The sequence below is a fragment of the Haemaphysalis longicornis genome, unplaced genomic scaffold (genome assembly GCF_048455015.1).
Source record: "Haemaphysalis longicornis isolate Haplotype H1 unplaced genomic scaffold, Haemaphysalis longicornis Haplotype H1 scaffold_1, whole genome shotgun sequence".
Classification (NCBI taxonomy): domain Eukaryota; kingdom Metazoa; phylum Arthropoda; class Arachnida; order Ixodida; family Ixodidae; genus Haemaphysalis; species Haemaphysalis longicornis.
Window position 1 is genome coordinate 320,317,712 of NW_027526203.1, and position 19,894 is coordinate 320,337,605.

Here is a 19,894-nt window from a genome sequence, read left to right on the forward strand (position 1 = left end):
GATTTCCCGAATGTAATTCTTTCTTTCATCCCGCTCAACATGGCTTTCGTAAACACCACTTTGGCGAAACGCAACTCTTATCATTCAGACAAAATTCATGTTATTCTTGACGCGCGTTCATCCGCAGAGCGAATATTTTTGGGCTACTAATGTTAAAACTTCGTAACCTAAACTTCGACAGTAATTTACTCAAACGGATGGAATGTTTTGTTATTAACCGGTGAAAATTTGTTTCATCTAATAATTTCAACTCTTCTCCTGCAATAGTAACATCTGGATTCCCACAGGGTTCAGTTTTAGGCCCGTTATTATTTTTGATATATATTAACGACCTGCCTAATTGTGTCTCATCCCCTATTCATCTGTTTGCTGATGATTGTGTTGTATTTCGTGAAATTAAAAATGGCGCCGATGTAACTACCTTGCAGGCAGACCTAGATAATATAGCTACCTGGTGTGATAACTGCCGAATAGAGCTCAACATTTCTAAATGCAAGGCAATAAGAATAACTCGTACTTCAACGCTAACTCCTATGTACTTTGTTAAAGGGATACCATTAGAACCAGTCGCGTCATATAAATATCTTTGAGTCCATATCACTAATAATTTGAAGTGGGATATGCACATAGATCACATTACCGCTAATGCTGACCGTACCTTGGGCTTTATAAGACGTAACTTCCCCCAGTCCCATCATCCATAAAACTTCTCCTGTACAAAACGCTTATAAGGTCAAAGCTTGAATATGCCGCCTCAATCTGGGATCCTGACCCTGATTTTCATTCATAAACAAAAAATGGGTCAGAACATGTCTACCCGTTTCATTCTTTGCAATTACCCTAGAGCTGCCAGCACAAGTTCAATGAAATCAACACTTAATTTACAAACCTTAGCGCTCCGTAGAAAACTGTCTCGCCTGTGTCTCTTCCAAATTTACCATCACCCACTCTTGAAAAAGAATTCATTCGTACCCCCGCTTACGTGTCTGAACGACATGACTATGCGCACAAAGTGCTGTCCCCTCATATCACTCTCGTTTTTACGCTGCTTCATTTCTTCCACGGACTTCAGTTGACTGGAACCGCCTTCTCGCCACCACAGCTGCTATACATCGTTAATAAACGTTAATAAACTCAGGTCTGCTATCACCAGTGATATTGAAATCCATAGCCTGGTGTAACGTTTTGTTGCCAATTACCCCTGTGTCATTTTTTGTACTAGCACTGTATAAATCCATCTCGATGTTGAATGTTATTGTTTCTGAGTCTGCTTGAAATGTACATATATTTTTCACTGGTCACCGTTTTTTATTGTTTGTACTTACCACTCTTCTCTATAATGCTTCGGTCCTGAGGTTACTTTTAAATAAATAACTAAATAAATAAATAAATAAATAAATAAATAATAAATAAATAAATAAAATAATACAATACAATATACGATACAATATGATTCATTAGGACGATGTGCTCCTCACGCGTACTTGATCTTTAACCCCCGTAACCCCGGGTGCCAGACAAAGGTTGTACAAAGCGGTGAATACTGATGAGCGGTGTAGGTCATAGTGAGTGCGACTTTACATCAACCAAAAATTACTGCTCAACTTAGAAACTTGCAGAAAAGATTTTTCTCTCTTTCCCGGTCTTGGCGTTCTTCGACCGCTGGTATTACGTCATTACAGCGGTGTAGCGGCTATTGGGCAGCTTTCCTTCAGTTGCAGCAATGAACGCATTTCATAGCCCCTTTAAAGAGAAAGCCATGAAAGCAAAGCAGAAGCGGAAGGCGCATCTGCTGTGACGAGCAAATTACGCAGTGCCGCTCCGTGCTGGCCATAACTATACCTTTCGCAGTGCAACTAGACACGATGAAAAGAGTGAAACGACTTACACGCAGAATGATATGGCTTCGCCGCAGCTTTGCTCCCACGTAAGTTGCGCCATGCCCTTCCGAAAAGCGGCCACTGTCCTTATGACGTTGTCTAGGCCTTAGCCACGGCTAGCGCCGACACCTTTTCAGGTTACCTCCATGCCAATACATTGCTATGACCACCCGTGTTTTCGTCGCAGGATTCAATGGAACTGGATGCGTGAGGCTCCCGTCCTTTAGGGCGACCGCGCGTCAAGCCTGCGTAAAGAGCACGAATCCGCGCACCGCCGCCACCCGGCTTCACTGAACGTTTTCCCTACTCGAGATGCATCTACCAGAGGCCATGCCCACCAGAACTACATCTTAGCACAATGCGGCAGCTTTGCCACCCTGCCCACCGCTATACGCGAATAATCCTGAACTGTGGTTTTGCCAAATGGAGTGCTACATCAAAATGTGCTATGTCGTCTCTCAGCAGGACTGCTACTTCCAAGCTCTCGAGCCACTTACATTCGGCGCGCCTCCGACTTGCCGGAGAGCGGGAAAGAACAGCAAGAGAGCGAGAGGAGCATCTATCAGAACATCGTGTAGGTGGTTCCGTATTCACGTCATCCATGTGCCCTTTTGACCACGGCTGGCCTCTCGACGAGGGTGAGCTGCTCCGTGAAAGAGGGGCTAGACAGCAGTATCTCCCACTTCTCTTGGTCGTTGGGGAAGGGAATAGTATTGGTGGCAATTCTGGAGTAAGTTTACATTCTCCGACAATGTGTCGGAGTGTCCCTGGCTGCTGGCAGAAGTTGCTTCCGGCCCTGCGTCCGTCCTGTGTCTTCTTTTCCTTGTCCCGTCCGAATGCGCAGTTTAAAGTATGGATATCAACCAACTAGCCCAACAACATGCTTTTCTGAGGTAAGGCCTTCTCGCCTCACCCCGTACCTGAAGCCGCTCGCGCCAGTCGTTGGGTCCCCCACGGCATTTCACATCGTCCCAGCGCGCTTCGGGCGACGTGGCCCCTTCCTCGTGGCCCGTCATCCCGTTCTTCAAAACAAATAACCGCGTCATTTCAGCCTTCTCACCAGTTGCAACGTTATCCCGCCCATCACAACAGACAATGCCGCCCATGCAGACGGCCTCTGAACATAATTACACAAGTGTCGCAATGCTTTCAGCTTGAAAACAGCCGACATTTTGATACTGTGATCCCTCCCTTTACTCCGCTTAAAGGAAAGGACCTCAAATCTACTGTGCGCAGTACCCATCCCGCAAAGTTCGATTAGTATTCGGCGCTTGGTACAAATATCTTAGTCGCACAATAGGCCAACTTCCTATAATTGCGATATTGAGAGTGTGTTGGTTGTAAGCAGTTCTGCAGATGCAGAACAAATGCACGAAATCTCTTATGTGGGCACCTTGACTAAACCCTCACGAAGGCGCGGTTTCCGGCTACTACGCCACTCGCGGCCCTAAGAATATGTAGATGCCTCCGTGTAATAAAGGCCATTCGCGCAAGCTTATGCTAATGCAGTGCTTCTTAATTCCTCTCTGTGTACTTAGTTTTATCTATTTACAATTATATTACCAATTCCGGTTTCTACTGTTTTGTGCCACATAGTAACTGTTACCGTACAAACGAAGAAAACGACCAGCCTTATCGGAAGCTTCAGCTAGTTCGTGAAGCATGACGGAAAATAAAACAGCACAAAAGACGAGGACGAGCGCTGCTGCTTTATCCCTCTGTCTATTTCGTCCCCGTGTTTTGCGCCGTTTTATTTTCGACCCAACCTTACGTCCAATCGTTCGGCCAGTTTTTTTCTCCTGCGAAAGAATATTACGCGACTCGATTCACTTGAAACTCCGTGCTGTTAATGGAGGGCTTTCAATGGAAATTTCTTTTCTCCAATAATTTTACGGGATTCGAGTTTTTTTTTAGCGAAACCAACTTTCCTGGTTGGTAGAAATCCTTCATTAGTGCCTCATTTGCAGAAACCTATTTGATTGCAAAAGTGCGCCCCCTACATATGTTAGCTAGCAAATGTGAACGTTAGAGGGAGGAGAAACAAAGAGGGATGAGTGGTGTAGAGGGTGGGGCAGTTCCTCGCCATCTCAAGCACTTGGTCCCCCTCGGCTCTAACGGAAAAGCGAAGTCTACGTACGTGTGTTCGCGATGTACGTCAGGTCCTGCGCAGAGCAAGTGGATGGAACGCACGCCGACTGTCGGACTCCGTGGGCCAATTTGTTCCCGATCCAATTGAGAGGGTCCCTGTAGTCCTGCGTCGTAAAAGGCAACAATATTTATCAAGCATTTTTGTGTTTCGCTCCAGACCAGCTCCACTGGATTCCGGCGGTACCACCAGAACATTGCACCCAGGGTGTCGAACCGGAACCGGAACCGAACCGAAAACCGGAACCGAACCCAAATTTTCGCCCGGAACCGGAACTGAACCGGAACCGTATTTTTTCCGCCATTTTGGAACTGAACCCGAACCGGAACGAATCGAAGGAACCGTTCCGAACCGGTTCCGGGGCCTCAAAAATGCGATTTCTAGTTTTCCATTTCGGTACCCTACCTTGCGTCTGAAGATATTTTGCCACTCGCCAGACAGAACCATGAAATATTTTGCGTAGTCTGCAGTTCCCAAGGCCCATCATGTTCTCTTCTAATTACCGTAATTACCCGATTCTAACGCGCACTTTTTTTCCGGAAAAATAGGTCGAAAAATCGCATGCGCGTTACAATCGGATACGAAACCGAAACTGCCGAAACAGCGGAAATTTTTTCCCACCCATCACCATCGCCATATCAAGATGGCGCCAAAGCTACTTTTAGCAACGATTTTTCGAACGCAGGAAGCATAGGCGCCTAAGCTTTTCTATCAGCGTTCACACAAATCGTCAAATCGTTCCACTTGCGCGCTTGATAACAGCAATGGCAGAAGCGGCTCTCACGCGTTTAAAACGAGCGGTCGGCTGAAGCGTGCGCCTCTGGAGAAGCTCGCGGGATGGGCGTGCGAGGCGTGGGCCACGATCCCATCGACCATGGTTGAACGTTCGTTCAGAAGTCGCGAACGCGCTTGACGGCACCGAGGACAAGATGTTGTGGTCAGCGGAGAGCGGCGAGGAGTGAGATGAGTGAGATTACTTCGGAAAATCAATCGCCCGTTTCTATCGCATTCGTTTTTCTTGCTCACAAAGTTCCGTGCTCATTACAATCGGAGGTGCAAGTTTTTTAGTTTTTTTTTTTTGCCAGGAAAATCGGGTGCGCGTTAGAATCGGGTAATTACGGTATTGCCCTCAATTTAATGTAATGTTGTCCGTATATACAATCACTTTGCGTTAGGTACTGCCCATCTCTCCCAATTATCTTTTACATTTAGCCTAACTTAAGTTATAACGCATATTGCGAGGCAACATATCATGGAATATTTTTCATGGTTTCTATCTACATGGTGTTTAAAATCGTGTAAAGTTTTCAATGTGTTGTTAATTCGCAGGCATACCTGTCCGCTTGTGAAGGCCTTCAGGGACACCGTCAACAATAAATCCATATCTTCCACTTATTCTAGTTTGAATGGGCAGTTATATACAAACAGCACTGAGACACCAACACTCGCAGTTCTCAAAATTAAAGTCACTTTTTCTTGTATACAGAGCCGTTGTGTCCTTTGGTTACTGCTCTAAGAGAACATGAGATATAAAAAAATGGGGAATCCTACTTTCCACTTTTAAAGTATATTTGATAGCATTTTCATGTTATCTTGAATCTGCTCAACCTTAAACTTACGAGGCGGATGGATTGAAGTCGATTAGTGTGGGTTAGCGGGTAGACTGGGGTGAATTAGGTGAGTGAATGAGCTAATGTGAATTAGTGGGACTGATGTGTTGATTAATTTGGAATAAAGGAATTAGCGGGTCAGTTAAGGCGGATTCGACGGTCGGACCAAACATGATATCTTTGGGGCCCTTCGCATTTAGAAATTTTGCAGCGTTCTCCTTCTCGACAAATCAGGAAATTTTGTGACGCACAAAGTATCCGCAAAGTTATGTGACGACGCCTGAATGCTATAAAAGTCTTTCTTTATGCCCGTATTGCGCTATTAGGTTTTTGCTATATTAACATTGACATCTCGGACTAAAGTTACAAACTAATTGCTTAATTCATATTTTATATTCAATAAATGGTTTTCGAAACGTGTGTATATATGAGGGGAGACAGTTGGAAAGAAACTAAACTGCAAGAAAAAAAGGGAGGGACGATCTACTGGTTTGATGCAAAGACGCCCGATAGCATTCTTTAATACCTTCTCTCTGTGTTACCGTTCTGCAGCCTCCCACACGTGTAGAATCTCAACCCCCGAACACAGCCCCCTCTAAGCTGAGGAAGCGGCGATAACACGTGCGCTTAGCCAAAGCGGCGCCAAAACTCTCATAACAGACTCTTAGCAGGCATGGCCCAACTTTGCCAACGGTCGATTGCATGTTACAACACTTCCGATGATAAATTAGAGACCACCAACGTGACCAGTCACGACTGTATGAACACCAGCTCATACTGGCATCCCCGGCAAACAAGATCACCAACCTCGTGGGTCGAGATTTGACTCGCTTAGCCAGCGCTGATGAAGCCCAGCCCGAGTGCATGCATCCTGCAGTCATAGACCAGGAAGTTACTCCGCACTATGGCCTCTTCCATAGAACGTATTCCTTCTAGCACAAATTGCTACCGATTAACGAGGAAAGATTACTCCGCACCCCCCACACAACACCAGACTTCACCTCTTTGACGGGACACAACTCTCTCCATTTTGTTGCTTCTGTGGAGAGCCTGGGAACATCATACACATAGTAGGCGGCTGCGACAAGTGTGCCGTAGATCCATCCAACCTCCACGTTTTCATAGAGAATTGGGAGACAGCCATGGCCAGCTCCGGCCTGGAAGATCAGTTGCTCTTGATGGAAACGGCTGTCGATTCAGCCCCCTCGAATGAGGTCGCCTCTCTGAAACTTTGCCTCGATTGAATTAAACTTCATTCTCTCTCTCTCTTTCTCTCTCTCTCTCTACAAGTGATCATTACTGTTGCTTGTGACTTCATTTGGCTATCATCTTTCCTAGAGCCCAATTGCTGTCACCAGTCGCTGAAGGGCCATTAGCAAGTTCCTATCTCCGGTGCTTCCCTATCCAATGCCGTCCTATACACGCCGTCCAATGAGTCTTTGTATCCATTCTTTCTTTCTAACAGTTCTGTTAGCAGATAAAAGAGGAGCAGAAGGAAGTTTCTCTAAATGCCACCTCCCACGCTTGGCAGTCGGTGCCACATACTCGTCACACTACCATAGAAAACATTTTGCAGGTACAGTTAAAGGAGCTCTTCAACACTTTAGATAAACTCGCCGTGGTGGCTCAGTGGCTAAGGCGTTGCTGCTGAGCACACAGACGCGACTTAGATTCCCGGCCGCGGCGGCCACTTTTCTGATGGAAGCGAAAAGCGAAAACGTTCGTGTGTCCGAAATTTCGGCGCACGTAAAGATCCCCAGGTGGTCAAAATTATTCCGGAGCCCTTCACTATGGCGCGCCTCGCCGTCGGCGTTGCGTGGGCGCGTTAAACCCAACAACAAATAAATAAATAAATAAATAAATAAATAAATAAATAAATAAATAAATAAATAAATAAATAAATAAATAAATAAATAAATAAATAAATAAATAAACAAAAAAGCAGTAAATAAATAAATCAACACTTTCCATAAACGCTTTCACTCTTCTTCGCATCTGGAAGCACTGTGAAAACTATAGCTATTGCCAGCACAGAGCAACAGTGCGTGATTTGCTCGTCGCTGCGGACACACCTTCCGTTTCTCCTTCGCTTTTGTGGCATTTTTTTAAGTGGCTATCAAATGCGCTCTATTCTGCAACTTAAGGAAAGCCGGCAAACAGCCGCTACACCACTGTAATGACGTCATTCAGCGGTCGAAGAATGCGAAGGCCGGGAAGGAGAGAAAAATATTTTGAGCAAGTTTCTAAGTTATCTGACGAGGAGGTAGCAGTAATTTTTGGCTGAGGCACATTGCGACCCCATAATCTAATGTGTTCGTTGGCTACTTTCTGCAAGCACTCAAGATTTAGAAAAAAGTTGAAAAAAGTGTTGCAGGGTCGCATTAGTTTAGCGAAGACAAAATATTTGGACAAAGAAACCTTCATTATGACTGTTTTTATGCCGACTTTATAAGGAAACGAAAAACGAGCGAAAAAAAAATTAACAGAAAAATCACGCCTGCTTTTTTTCTTCGAACCCGTTTGAACCCGTTTGAACCGGTTCGAACCGGTTCGAACCGGAACGGAACGGTGCTCTGGAACTGAACCCGAACCGAACCCGAAAGGCTTGAACCCGAACCCGAACCGAACCCGAAAAAAATCCGGTTCGACACCCTGATTGCACCATAAGTCACAGTCGGCACAGCGTAACGAAGCGTAGGCTTTAATGCTACGCACGTTCACTTGCTTAGAATGGTCACGTAACGGATCGTAACAAATCGGCTCGTGCCACTGCGCACAGAAAATGAACAACAGGCCCTGAGTCATTACGGGCTCGAATAGCTCGCCTTTTGGTCTGTTCTGCCGTAGCTGGCCGAGCAGTTTGCTGAAACGTTTGTCGTCGTTTGTATGTGCTGTCAGCCTCGTCTTGGCTTACAGGACATTATTGACCACCATACATACGCACGTTCGTATAATGATGATGATGTTTTGATTTTAGTGGCGTAAGTCCAACTGAGGGCAAAGAGCGCCAAACAAAAGTCATTTCATGAGAGTGGCATGAAAGGAAAATAAAGCACTTCATTAAAAATAAACAAAGTAAAACACAACGTAATGAAGACTGGTGCAAAGGGCCAGGTTGTCAAGATGCATGATAATCAGTTGCTAAGGCGTTGCGCTGCTGAGCACGAGGTCGCGGGTTCGATTCCCGGCCGTGGAGGCCGCTTTTCTGATGTATGCGAAAAGCAAGAACGCCCGTTTGTATGAGATTTAGGCGCACGTTAAAAATCCCCAGGTGGTCAAAATTAATCCGGAGCCCTCCACTACGGAGGGCCTCATCGCCTGCGTTGTGTAGGCGCGTTAAACCCTACAATCAATCAAAGATGCATGATAAGAAATGAGATGTAAAAATTTTACGTCGGTAAGATACTCAAAAACGCGTTTGATTGAAAACATGGGCTCGTCTCCTAAAAAGTATGATGGGTGCTGTGAAATATGTCGTGTGTATAGTTGTGGGAGGTGTTTGCGTCGTGTTTTGTCAAGTGCCTTGCATTGAATGAGTGTGTAGATTATAGATAGGCCCTCTCCACACCCACTGCACATAGGTTTTGGTGATCCAGTGAGCAGGTAGGAGCGTGTTACATGAGTGTGGCCTATCCGCAACCTTGCTAAGGCAACTTCTCTGTGTCTGTTGTGTGAATCGGTTGTGCATCGTCCCAAGTGTGGTTTTACAATGTGCAGTTTGTTGGCTGTCTGTTCACTCCAATGCTTTTGCCATGTTTTACGTAATTGCTGTTTTATGTGTGGTTTGAAATCGATGTAAGGTACTCTTGTTATGTGCACTGTGTTTGTGAGTGCAACAGCGGCCATTTTATCTGCCGTCTCGTTTCCCGCGATCCCTGAGTGGCCTGGGACCCAACAAACAGTCACCTCAAGGTTTGAGCCATATGCCAACATAATCTTTCTAAGAACAAGGTTGATGATGTAATTTTTGGACATCTTTCGGGATGATATTTTAAACGCACAATGCTTAGTGAATCAGTGTAAATCACAGATTTAGGAATAAGACATTTGACAATGTGATTCACAGCAAGAAATATTTCATAAGCCTCTGCTGTGAAGATGCTACGAGTTACATTAATGGTCTAAGAAACATTAAGATTGGGTCCGTGCGCAGCACATGACACTGCGGAGGCAGTTTTGGAGGCGTCGCAGTAAAATTCGGTACACTGGTACTTCTCCTGCAGTAACAGAAAGTGCTGCAGAATCGCATTTTTTGGCACCCTATTTTTGTCCAGTTGGATGAAAGACAAGTCACACGACAGAGTGTGAAGGTGCCATGGTGCTATAAAATCAATGCAAGATGATTTGAAGGCGTTCAAAAAGGAGACATTAAGTAAAGACGCCTCCTCTCTGACTCTTTGTGAGAAGGGAACAGGAATGGATTTTTAGCGCTGTTTTTGTGGCCGACCCGTAGACAACACTTCCGTAATCCAAGCGAGACCCTACCGAATCGGTATAAAGGCGCAGCAGTTGTTGTTTATCTGCACCGTATGATTGGTGATATAGGACTTTCAGAATATTCATTGTTTTTAGGCATTTTTGTTTGAGTTGTTTGATGTGAGAGGTGAATGTGAGTTTTTCGTCCATCACCAAACCCAAAAACTTGTGTTCCTTTTTAACAGGAACTGGGTCACCATTGAGATTTATTTCAGGATCGGGCCTTACTCCGCGTCTCCTTGAGAATACGACACAGGTACTTTTAGCGGGATTAAGTTTGAACCCATTTTCGTCTGGCAAGCGAGAAAGTTTCTGTACCCCAAGCTGGACTTGACGTTCACATATGGATACATTACAAGACTTAAAAGATATTTGTAGATCATCCACATACACTAAACAGGAAATCGATGGAGTCAATGCTTTCGGAAGTGAATTAATCTTGACGATGAACAGCATTCAGCTGAAAACTCCGCCTTGGGGCACGCCATTTTCTTGAATGTGAACTCTTGACAGTGCCAACCCGACTCTGACACGAAATGTTCGTTTGGACAAGTAACTATCAAGAGTGTTCAACATGGTACCTGTTCAACCATAGGATTTTATGTCGGCAAGTATGCCGTAACGCCATGCCGTATCATACCTTTTTCGATATCAAAAAATACGATCATGCAGTACTGTTTGTGTATAAAGGCATCTTTAGTGTAGGATTTTAATGCAACAAGTTGATCATTTGTGGATCGCCCTTACCGGAAGCCTGCCAGCCTGCCTGGCAGCTCTCCACAAGACCATTGTACTCAAGAAAGTACATGAGCCTCCGGTTAATTATCTTCTCGAAAAGCTTCCACAGGCTTGTCAGGGCAATGGGTCGTTAGTTAGCGGGAGAGGTAGGGTCTTTCCCCTCTTTCAAGAATGCTGCAACTATGGCCTCCCTCCAAGACGCTGGAATGTGGCCCAAAAGCCATATTTGGTTGTATAGGTGTAGGAGTGTCTCACGAGTGTATGCGTGTAGGTGTTGAATCATAGTGTATGTAATGTTGTCTGTCCCTGGAGTTGAAGGCTTTCAAGTGGCAATAGCAAACTTCTGCTCATGATGTGCAAGTTCAGACTTGTATGCGCACATTGACTTGTTCTTGTCCCGTACGGGCTTCTTTTTCTGCAGATATTTTGTATTGCATGAAAGTGTTTGTGTAGTGTGCAGAACTCGACACGTGTTGGAAATGTTGTGCGAGTGTGTTAGCCTGGTTTTCCAGTGTGTCCCCTGGCGTGCTAACCAGGGGCAGGCTATGTGTATGTTGTCCTCCCAGTTTACGTATTCGTGTACATACGTTGTGGGTGTCCGTGTATGAATTTATGTATGTGAGAAAAGCGTGCCAGCTCTCCTTTTTGCCTCACGGCGCACACGCTTACCTAATGCGTTTGCCCTTTTGAAAGAAATAAGATAATAAGTTGTGTGGTATCTACGGAGGATACCACACGCCTTGTTCTGGGCCTCCCGCGCACGCCTGCAGCCGTCATTCCACCAGGGCCTCCTTGGGTTGCGCGGGGCAAAGGAGACCTGGGGAATTGACTTTTCGGCGACAGCGAGAATGTGCGCCGTGACGAGCTGGGTTGCCTTCTCTACAGGTAAGTGTGCTATGTATGTGTAGTGTAGTTGAGATGTCTCTGTGAATGTGTTCCAGTTTGCTCTGGCTTCGATAAACTTGCAATGGGAAGGTGAACTGTTAAGGTCTTTATGTAGGTTAGTGAGGTAGGGAAGTAGTCACTGCCATATGAGTTAGTGCCAACATCTCACTCAAGCGATTGAAAGAGTACTGCAGAGCCAATATCCAAGTCAAGGTTTGAATAAGTGTTGTGTCCTGTGTTATGGTATGTAGGCTGGTTTTTGTTAACTAGGCATGCTCCTGAAGATGTTAGAAATTTTGCGATTAGGTAACCTCGGGCATACGTGTGGAGAGAGCCCCAAAGAGAGATGTGTGCATTGAGGTCGCCTATGAGAATAAAAGGTTCCGGTAGCTGAACTACAAGGCCCTCGAATCAGGAGGGATGTACATGGAGCACACTGTTATTAGCCTATTTAAAATTATGATTCTAATGGCAACAGCCTCAAGGACAGTCTGTAATGGGATAGGGTGACATGCCGATGATTTTCGGGCAATGATGGCCCCACCCCCTGAAAATGTACCACCACCATCCCTGTCCTTCCTAAATACCATGTAACTATTCAAGAAATTTGTGTTTTGAGTTTAGATGCGTTTCTTGTAGACACATCACACTTGGCTGATTAGAATGCATTATTTTGTAGACATCATCAAGATTTTTAAGGAGGCCTCTACACTTCCACAGTACAATATTTTCTCTTCCCATTATATACATTTAAGAGCTACTGGAACGTGTATGTGTTTATGATTTGTCTTTCGGGGGTTGTATTCTTGGAACAGGTTTCTTGGGCTTTTCTGTTGGTTTGGATGCCGCAGCCCGTTCCTTGCGCTGCGATGCATGCAGGAACGGTCCGACGTCCATTTCCTCATCAGATGTCCGGGGGGGTATCCGGCGGACCGGGCCCACTAGACTTGGCACCCCGCACGTTCGTAGAACACAATAAAGTGTTTACATTGTTGCTCACAGGAGGAAGACAATTAACGTTCACATATTTTGAGGTACATTTACGCCAGCTATCGTAGCTGCCATCACGGCCAAGGACTCTTCCTTCCGTCGTTTGGCGGCGTGAAGCCAGGCTCATTCGGGGAGCCCGAGGGCATTCGGTGAAAGGGCACTTAAATGGGCGTGTTTGACTGGGGTGTTATACTTCTGTTAACCACGCAATTTTAAAGGGACCCTGCAATACGTTTTTCAATTTTTTAAAAATCATAATGCTTGCAGAACATAGTCAACCAACACATCCAGTACTTAGATTATGGGGTCGCAAGTACCTCAGCCAAAAATCAATGCTCTGTACCCATCAGATAACATAGAAACATGCTCAAAAGATTTTCCCCTCTTTCCCTGTCTTTGCGTTCTTCTACCGCTGGAATTACGTCATTACAGCGGTACTTCGGCGGTTGGCCGGGTTTCGTTCAGTTGCGGCAATGAACGCACTCGACAGCCGCTTTATATAGAAAGCCGCAAAAGCAGGGCAGAAAGGGAAGGCGTATCCGCTGCGAAGAGCTAATCACACAGTGCCGCTCTGTGCTGGCGATAACCTTGGCTTTCTCACTGCTTCCAGATGGAAAGGACTGAGTGAAAGCGTGTATTGGAAGTGTTGCACGGTACATTTAACGGCATTTCCACCTAATGCACTCGCTTAAAGTGTCACTCGGGCAGAGACACGCGGCATCCGCCAATGACACTCGCCACAGCGACAGGACGCACTGTCGGTGGTCCGGCCCGTGGAGTGAATAGTCTCGTCAGCCGTGGTTAGAAAATGGTGAAAAGTAGTAAAAACAGTCAAATGAGCGAAAATAACTCTAAGAAGCTTAATTAGATATGTACGCATCATTTATAATAACAGAAAGCAAAGAAGCGATGAAGTGCAAAAAAAATTCTACAGAAATCCCGAGAGTTATCTGCTAAGCGTAAGCATTCTTATGCCGCTTGTTTTCATTGTGAGAGTAAAATAGGCATATTTGGTTACGAGTAGACAAATTGTGATACTTTTCATCGTTTGAGTTGGCGTTTGCCTATAGTGGACTATATTTATAGGCTTCGGATGCATTTTTGTGTTTGTTTTTCTTTGTTTTTACTATTGGTTTAATTTCACACTACTATAATGATTAGATGTGTTAGCCTCGCCATTTATGCATTTTGTGAAGATGCAGGGCGGAGGTTGGTGCTTGCTCACCTATTTTTATTTCGAGTTTCGGTTTGTTTTTCGGTATTTTTTACCTCTATCTTCGTCGTGCGAGGGCAGTGTATAAGATTGACATTATTTTGTTTTGCTTGTTTATATTTTTCTTTTATTGCTTGTTATTTTTGACCAATAATCTTTATTAACAATATCATAGCCATTAAATATTGTCACGGGACATAGATGGACAATGCCCCACGGCGTCATGGCCCACCATTGACGGCGACGAGGGAGTGGCTTTGCAAATAAATCGCTCTTCAACCTCAACTATGGTCTGTCTGATCTGTTCCGCCACCACGACACAATATGTTAACTTCACCATTTGTGCATTTTGTACACATTTCGATCGTTACGCCAGCATTGGGCGTTGTCCTATGGCGGCCATTCTGTGCAACGCCGTCTTCGCACTATTCGCGCCACTTGGGAAATTTTGGCTTTGTGGTTGCATTTCAATTTCTGTTTTTTCCTTTACAATTTGCACTATTCGATCTCCTTTCGATGTTGCTGCCACGCTTCGCTGCGCAGTGAACAAGAGAGATGAAATGACTGTCGCCATTAAGTTGGCGTTGCTGTCTTCAGATCTGAGAGAGAGGAGGGAGAGGGAGAGAGAGAGAAAGAAAGAGAGAAATACTTTATGGGTCCTTGGGGATCACGTATTGGGGTTGGAGGAGGTCCAGAGGGCAGCCGCGACCGCCAGGGCCCGGGAAGGTGGACAGACTTCGCTTGACTCCGCCGGCTCGCACATTTGCTCGAGGAGGTTAGGGTAGGGAAGGAGGGGGCATGGGTCTGCGGGACATTCGCAGAGGGAACGAATAGTGAGTGTCGAGTGCCCCGCTGTCTGTACGAGGGGGGGGGGTGTAGTAAGAGGGTGAAGATGAGTGTGTATCAGTTGGATTCGGTGTGGGAAAGTGTGTGTTTGTAGGATGCGCCGCATGTGGGCTACCTCCGGGGAGAGGTGTGGGTGCGGGGTTGCGTATTGGAGGCGGCAGAGGAGGCTGTACTGAGTATTTGCTTAAGCGAGGCGTCGATAGCTGTGTGTATGCTGCGTGGTGCTGGACTAAAGGAGATTGTTTTTATTGTAATACCTAAACGCAATATTTTGTTCTCTGTCTGTCAGTCTGTAATGTAATGTAATGTAATGTAATGTAATGTAATTTATCAGATGTAATCTTTGCAAAGGAAAGTTTGACACCCACCTGAATGCAGCCATACGGGTACAAAGGAAACTATACAGCTTTGTCAGAAACTTCGCAGTTGAAGAAAAATTCGTCCTGGTCCAGGATTCGAACCCGGGACCACCGCTTAACCGGAGCAGTCGCTCTACCAACTTAGCTAACCAGGAGGCTAGTCGTTTGTAGCGCGAGAGAGCATTGATCAACAACTCGAAGTGAAGGAAAGGTGTAATCGACCAAATTTAGGGGAAATCCCCGAGGTGGAGTAAGATTCTGCGAAAGAAAGTTGACATCCACCTGAATGCAGCCATACGGCTACAAAGGAAAGCTATACAGCTTTCTCAGAAACTTCGCAGTTGAAGAAAAATATGTCCTGGTCCAGGATTCGTACCTGGGACCACCGCTTAACCGGAGCAGTCGCTCTGATCAATTGATCAATTCGCTCTCGCACTACAAACGACTAGCCTCCTGGTTAGCTCAGTTGGTAGAGTGACTGCTCCGGTTAAGCGGTGGTCCCGGGTTCGAATCCTGGACCAGGACGAATTTTTCTTCTACTGCGAAGTTTCTGAAAAAGCTGTATAGCTTTCCTTTGTAGCGGTATAGCTGCATTCAGGTGGATGTCAAACTTTCCTTCGCAGAATCTTACTCCAACTTGGAGATTTCCCGTAAATTTGGTCGATTAGATGTAATCTTTGTTAATAGCATATTAATGTAACTACACACTAAGACAATCTTGTGCTTCTGCTTCACCACAACGGACTCGATCGACCAGGCCGTGCAGCCAACAACTAAACTTCGGCAAATGACGACGTCGAGCATACGATTTCGAAGTTGAGTCTGCGCTGTGACATCATGCAAGGTGTTCTGCATTGCGCAGCACCACGGAGCAAATTCATTTTTTAGTGAAATGATATGCATGTTTCTGCCATTTGCTGAATTGGATAATACGATTTGCTGCTCGCATAGATTGGACACTCGAGTGCATTGCGGCGAAGCTTACCCACTAGATTGCTCTAAGATAGTGTAAATGTGGGATACCTTTAGCTACGTAAACTGCAACCAACTAGCGTAGCTTTATAGCTGCGTGATGGCTTTCTATATGTCTCCACTGACCAGTTCAATTCTTTTTCTTGCGGCCGCGACCTTAACCAATACCGTGCTGGTTCTAAATGCAGTAGATACGCACTTACGGCCACAAATGCGGCCACTGCGGTACGGACAATTCCCCCATTTTGCTCGTGCCTTACAAATAACTAAAAACAGTATCCCGGTAGAGGAAGTCACGGGCTCAACTGAAGGGCCCAAACTACTCGCGCATAACGTGCGAAAATCTTTCAAAATGGCCCCAACATTTAACGCAGGGCGTTCGGCGCACTCATTGTACGGTAAGGAGACCTAAAGATTCCGTCGAGGAAGTGTACCTTCGAACTAACGCTTCTCAGCGTGTGCGGCTGTGCGAACATCCACCGCCGCCGAGTGGGACGCGCCACCCGCGATGGGGGCGCATCGTACACACCATGCAAAAGGGATCGGTGGTGCAACGAGCACTCTTCGGGACTCGAGGAAAGAGGAAGCCCGAGATGGAACGCACGGAGCGTCCCGATTAGTAACCATGCTTGCTTGTGGATTCAGTGGCTGCTTCTCTGGGAACAAAAATAAAAACATACTCTCGTAATTGGAGAATCATTAAGAAGGCTTCTGCTCGGAGGGGCTCCAAGCACATGTAGGCGCCGACCGTGGCATATGTATAGCGCACGCAAGCTGATGAATAAACCAAAGCCGGCTGTCATTGCGGAAGCTTGTTTTCCTTCGACAATTATGCCGATAATAACCGGCCGCCTGCGCACCAAGGCCTTTCTTTAGCTTTTTCTTGCACGTGTCGCCCGCTTCGCCACTTCCTAGTCTTTTTCGTCACGAAGACAAACACTGAACGCAAAAGACAAAAATAAAAACAATGGCACGGCGTGGCGTGCTTGCTGGATTCGTTATTGGCACAAGTATTGAGTTACGGTTATGACTGTGCTATGACTTATTACTATGTTTGCATGACTACGTTTTATGACTGACGATGACACGATGAGCTCCATAGGTAAACACAGGGTCACATTGGGTAGATATTGTTATCAGTACTGAGTCATGATTATTGATGTGATGACTTACGACTTTGTTCTATGACTCTGACGATGTATGACTTGTGACTTTGCTTTGCCATGACTAGGTTCATACCGGGTGTGTATGACATTTGTGTTATGATTACTGAGTTGTGATTATGGCTGTGACTATGACGTCTTGAGCTCACTGAGTTATGAAGCGGTTTACAGGGCCGTTGGATACATCACTGTGCATGTGCGGAGATGAGAGGCTCGAAAGAATTGCTTATGCAGTATCTAGGGGTTTCGACTTGGGAGTTTCTGTGATTTTTTTTATCGCGGATATATTCCACTTTAGAGGAGTGGCCACGTTATGATACAGAACTAGCCTCGTTGCATGGTGCTAGCCACTAAACAAGAGTTTCAATACCCCTACAGGAATGTTCTTTTAGAACGATATATCCATTAGGAAAATTAGCTAAGAAAATATAGAAATATACGCGACTCCCCGCAGCCCTTACACGCCTGGATGGACAATAGAGACTATATCTGTAGCAATCATTTCACACTAAACAAATCAATGCAACGATTCATTTGAAGCCATTTCTTTGTGCAGTTAACGTAATCACCATCATCAGTCCACTACAAGCTGAAGGCATCTCCAATTGAATTCATATCCGGCGCATTCTGAACCCATTCTTTACCACTAAACGTTCTCCCCTCATCGCTGCACATAACGTTATCACCCTTCTTTACTTCTAGTCCCGTCTCTCGGTGGCCATTTTGTCACCCTTCTGGCTCATTAGCTCTCAGCTCTGCGCACTGCATGTCCTGTCCAACTACGCTTCTTTTCTTAATTCGAGCTGGGACGTCTTGCACTCGAGTTTGCTCTGTAATCCATGTAGCTCATTTCCTATACCTATGCGTTATTTCTATCATTCTTTTTCCATGGCATGTTGGGCCGACCTGAAGTGCTTAGTAAGTCCGCAAGTACCTGCCACATAAGTCCTCCCCGGGGGTTCCTACTGGTGATTTACTTTTGTTTACAGTGTTCATTACTGTAGAGTGCTTGCCGAATTCTCCCCAGCCCGTACTAACCTTACACCTCATTTTTTTATCGTGGCTTGGATCTGCACTGAGACCGAAAGCTTTTCCAAGACGATTATAATCATTCACTTCTTCTAGCACTTCATTACTTAGGCTCAAGAGAACGATATCTCAACTCTACGACTACGTTTTCTGAGCAGAGTTATTTTAGCAGTCCCTGGAGGTGATCTCTCGATTCACCAAATACGGCATCACCGATATACCGAACAATACATCCGCTAATGTCAAGTATCTCGAGTATTCTCTATTTATTCACGCCCTGGTTTTTCTCAAAGAAGCGTTGTAAATTCTTCCTCAGACACGCTGTAAATAAGTTCGTTGAGGTGGTGTCTCGTTGTATGACATCATTCTTAACAGGAAATTTCCCATTCTTCTTGTGGCAGGCTATCGTACTCCGCATCCGTTTTATATGTCCTCCAAGGCCCCTATGCCCGTGTCTTCTCTACTTACCGTTCTCTCAATGCGTCCCTCACTGCGGCGGTGTCTCCTGAATGGGACTATTTTTCGTAGTCTATCGACACCATGTAAAGGGGCTTATTTTACCTAGTTGGTTTCTTTGACGCGAAATTGTTGGCATGAATTAACCGCAATGTTGAATTGCCTTTCCTAAATCCAACGTGTTCCCTCGGTTGTTCCAAATCTAGGGTGTCACTTGTGGGGCAAAAGAATATCCTGCTAAATTACTCATATATAAGGAGTAGGCTGACGAGTCTGTAAATATTAAGCTTTTTGACGTTGCCTGTACTCTCAATTAAACTTAGGTTGGCATTTGACAGGCTAATGGTGCTTTTAATGTCCTGTGACATCTCGAGAATAATTTCGTTCATTTTTCTCTCTTTTCCTCTTGCATTCTCTTGAGTGGTCGTTTCCCTTTGTCTTTAGTTACTGCTGGAATCTCACGAACCAAATTAGGCCACTCAGTACTGCCTTTTCATCTAACGTACTTAACGTACTTAACGTACTTAACGTACTTAACGTACTTTAAGTACACTTGCTAACGTACACATCTGCATAAAATATTTCCGATACTTTCATTACCTCATTCATGTTGCCAGTTCCGTCTATGAAATTAGCAAGCTTTAATAATCGACTGGTCAAAGTAGAAACAAGATGCTTGTAGAGTGACAGCGCTCTCCACAGGCAGGGGAGGCCTGCTATGCAGGGAAACGGGTACCCCCGGCCAACGGTCCAGCAGCAGTAGACCAGCAGTAGATAAACCCCAGCTGGACCAGTCGTGCGTGGTCCGGCAAAAGCCCGTCACCCCGTGTACCCAATGACAAAAGACCGCACTCGCAACGAAGGGGCTAAATTCAATGGCAGCACTGACCCTGAGGTAGCCTTTCTCCTGAAACCTGGCCACCATCTTGACGAGGAAGGTGCTGTTCTTAAACTTCATGTACACGGTGCAGAAGCGGCCGGTGAAGTCGCGCTCGCCGTACATGTTGTCCACGGTGGTCGCGAGGCACTCGTCGAAGTTTCCCAGGTCCCCGAGGGTGCCCGTCAGCAGGCCCGACGCCACTTTGCCCGATGCGTCCACCACTGCGTCGGGGGGAAGAAGGGCAAAACTCG

At 45.7% G+C, this 19,894-nt stretch overlaps 1 protein-coding gene across 1 annotated transcript in view; it reads right to left on the reverse strand.

Annotated features, from left to right (window-relative positions):
• Positions 1 to 19,894, reverse strand: part of LOC144159527 (nose resistant to fluoxetine protein 6-like) — a 67,468-nt gene that overhangs the window by 23,588 nt on the left and 23,986 nt on the right. The window contains exons 2-3 of the mRNA XM_077691088.1: positions 19,653 to 19,864; positions 4,018 to 4,132 (exon numbers count right to left, since the gene is read on the reverse strand). Of these exons, the coding sequence (XP_077547214.1) occupies positions 4,018 to 4,132; positions 19,653 to 19,864 (327 nt within the window). The remainder of the gene's footprint in view (positions 1 to 4,017; positions 4,133 to 19,652; positions 19,865 to 19,894) is intronic.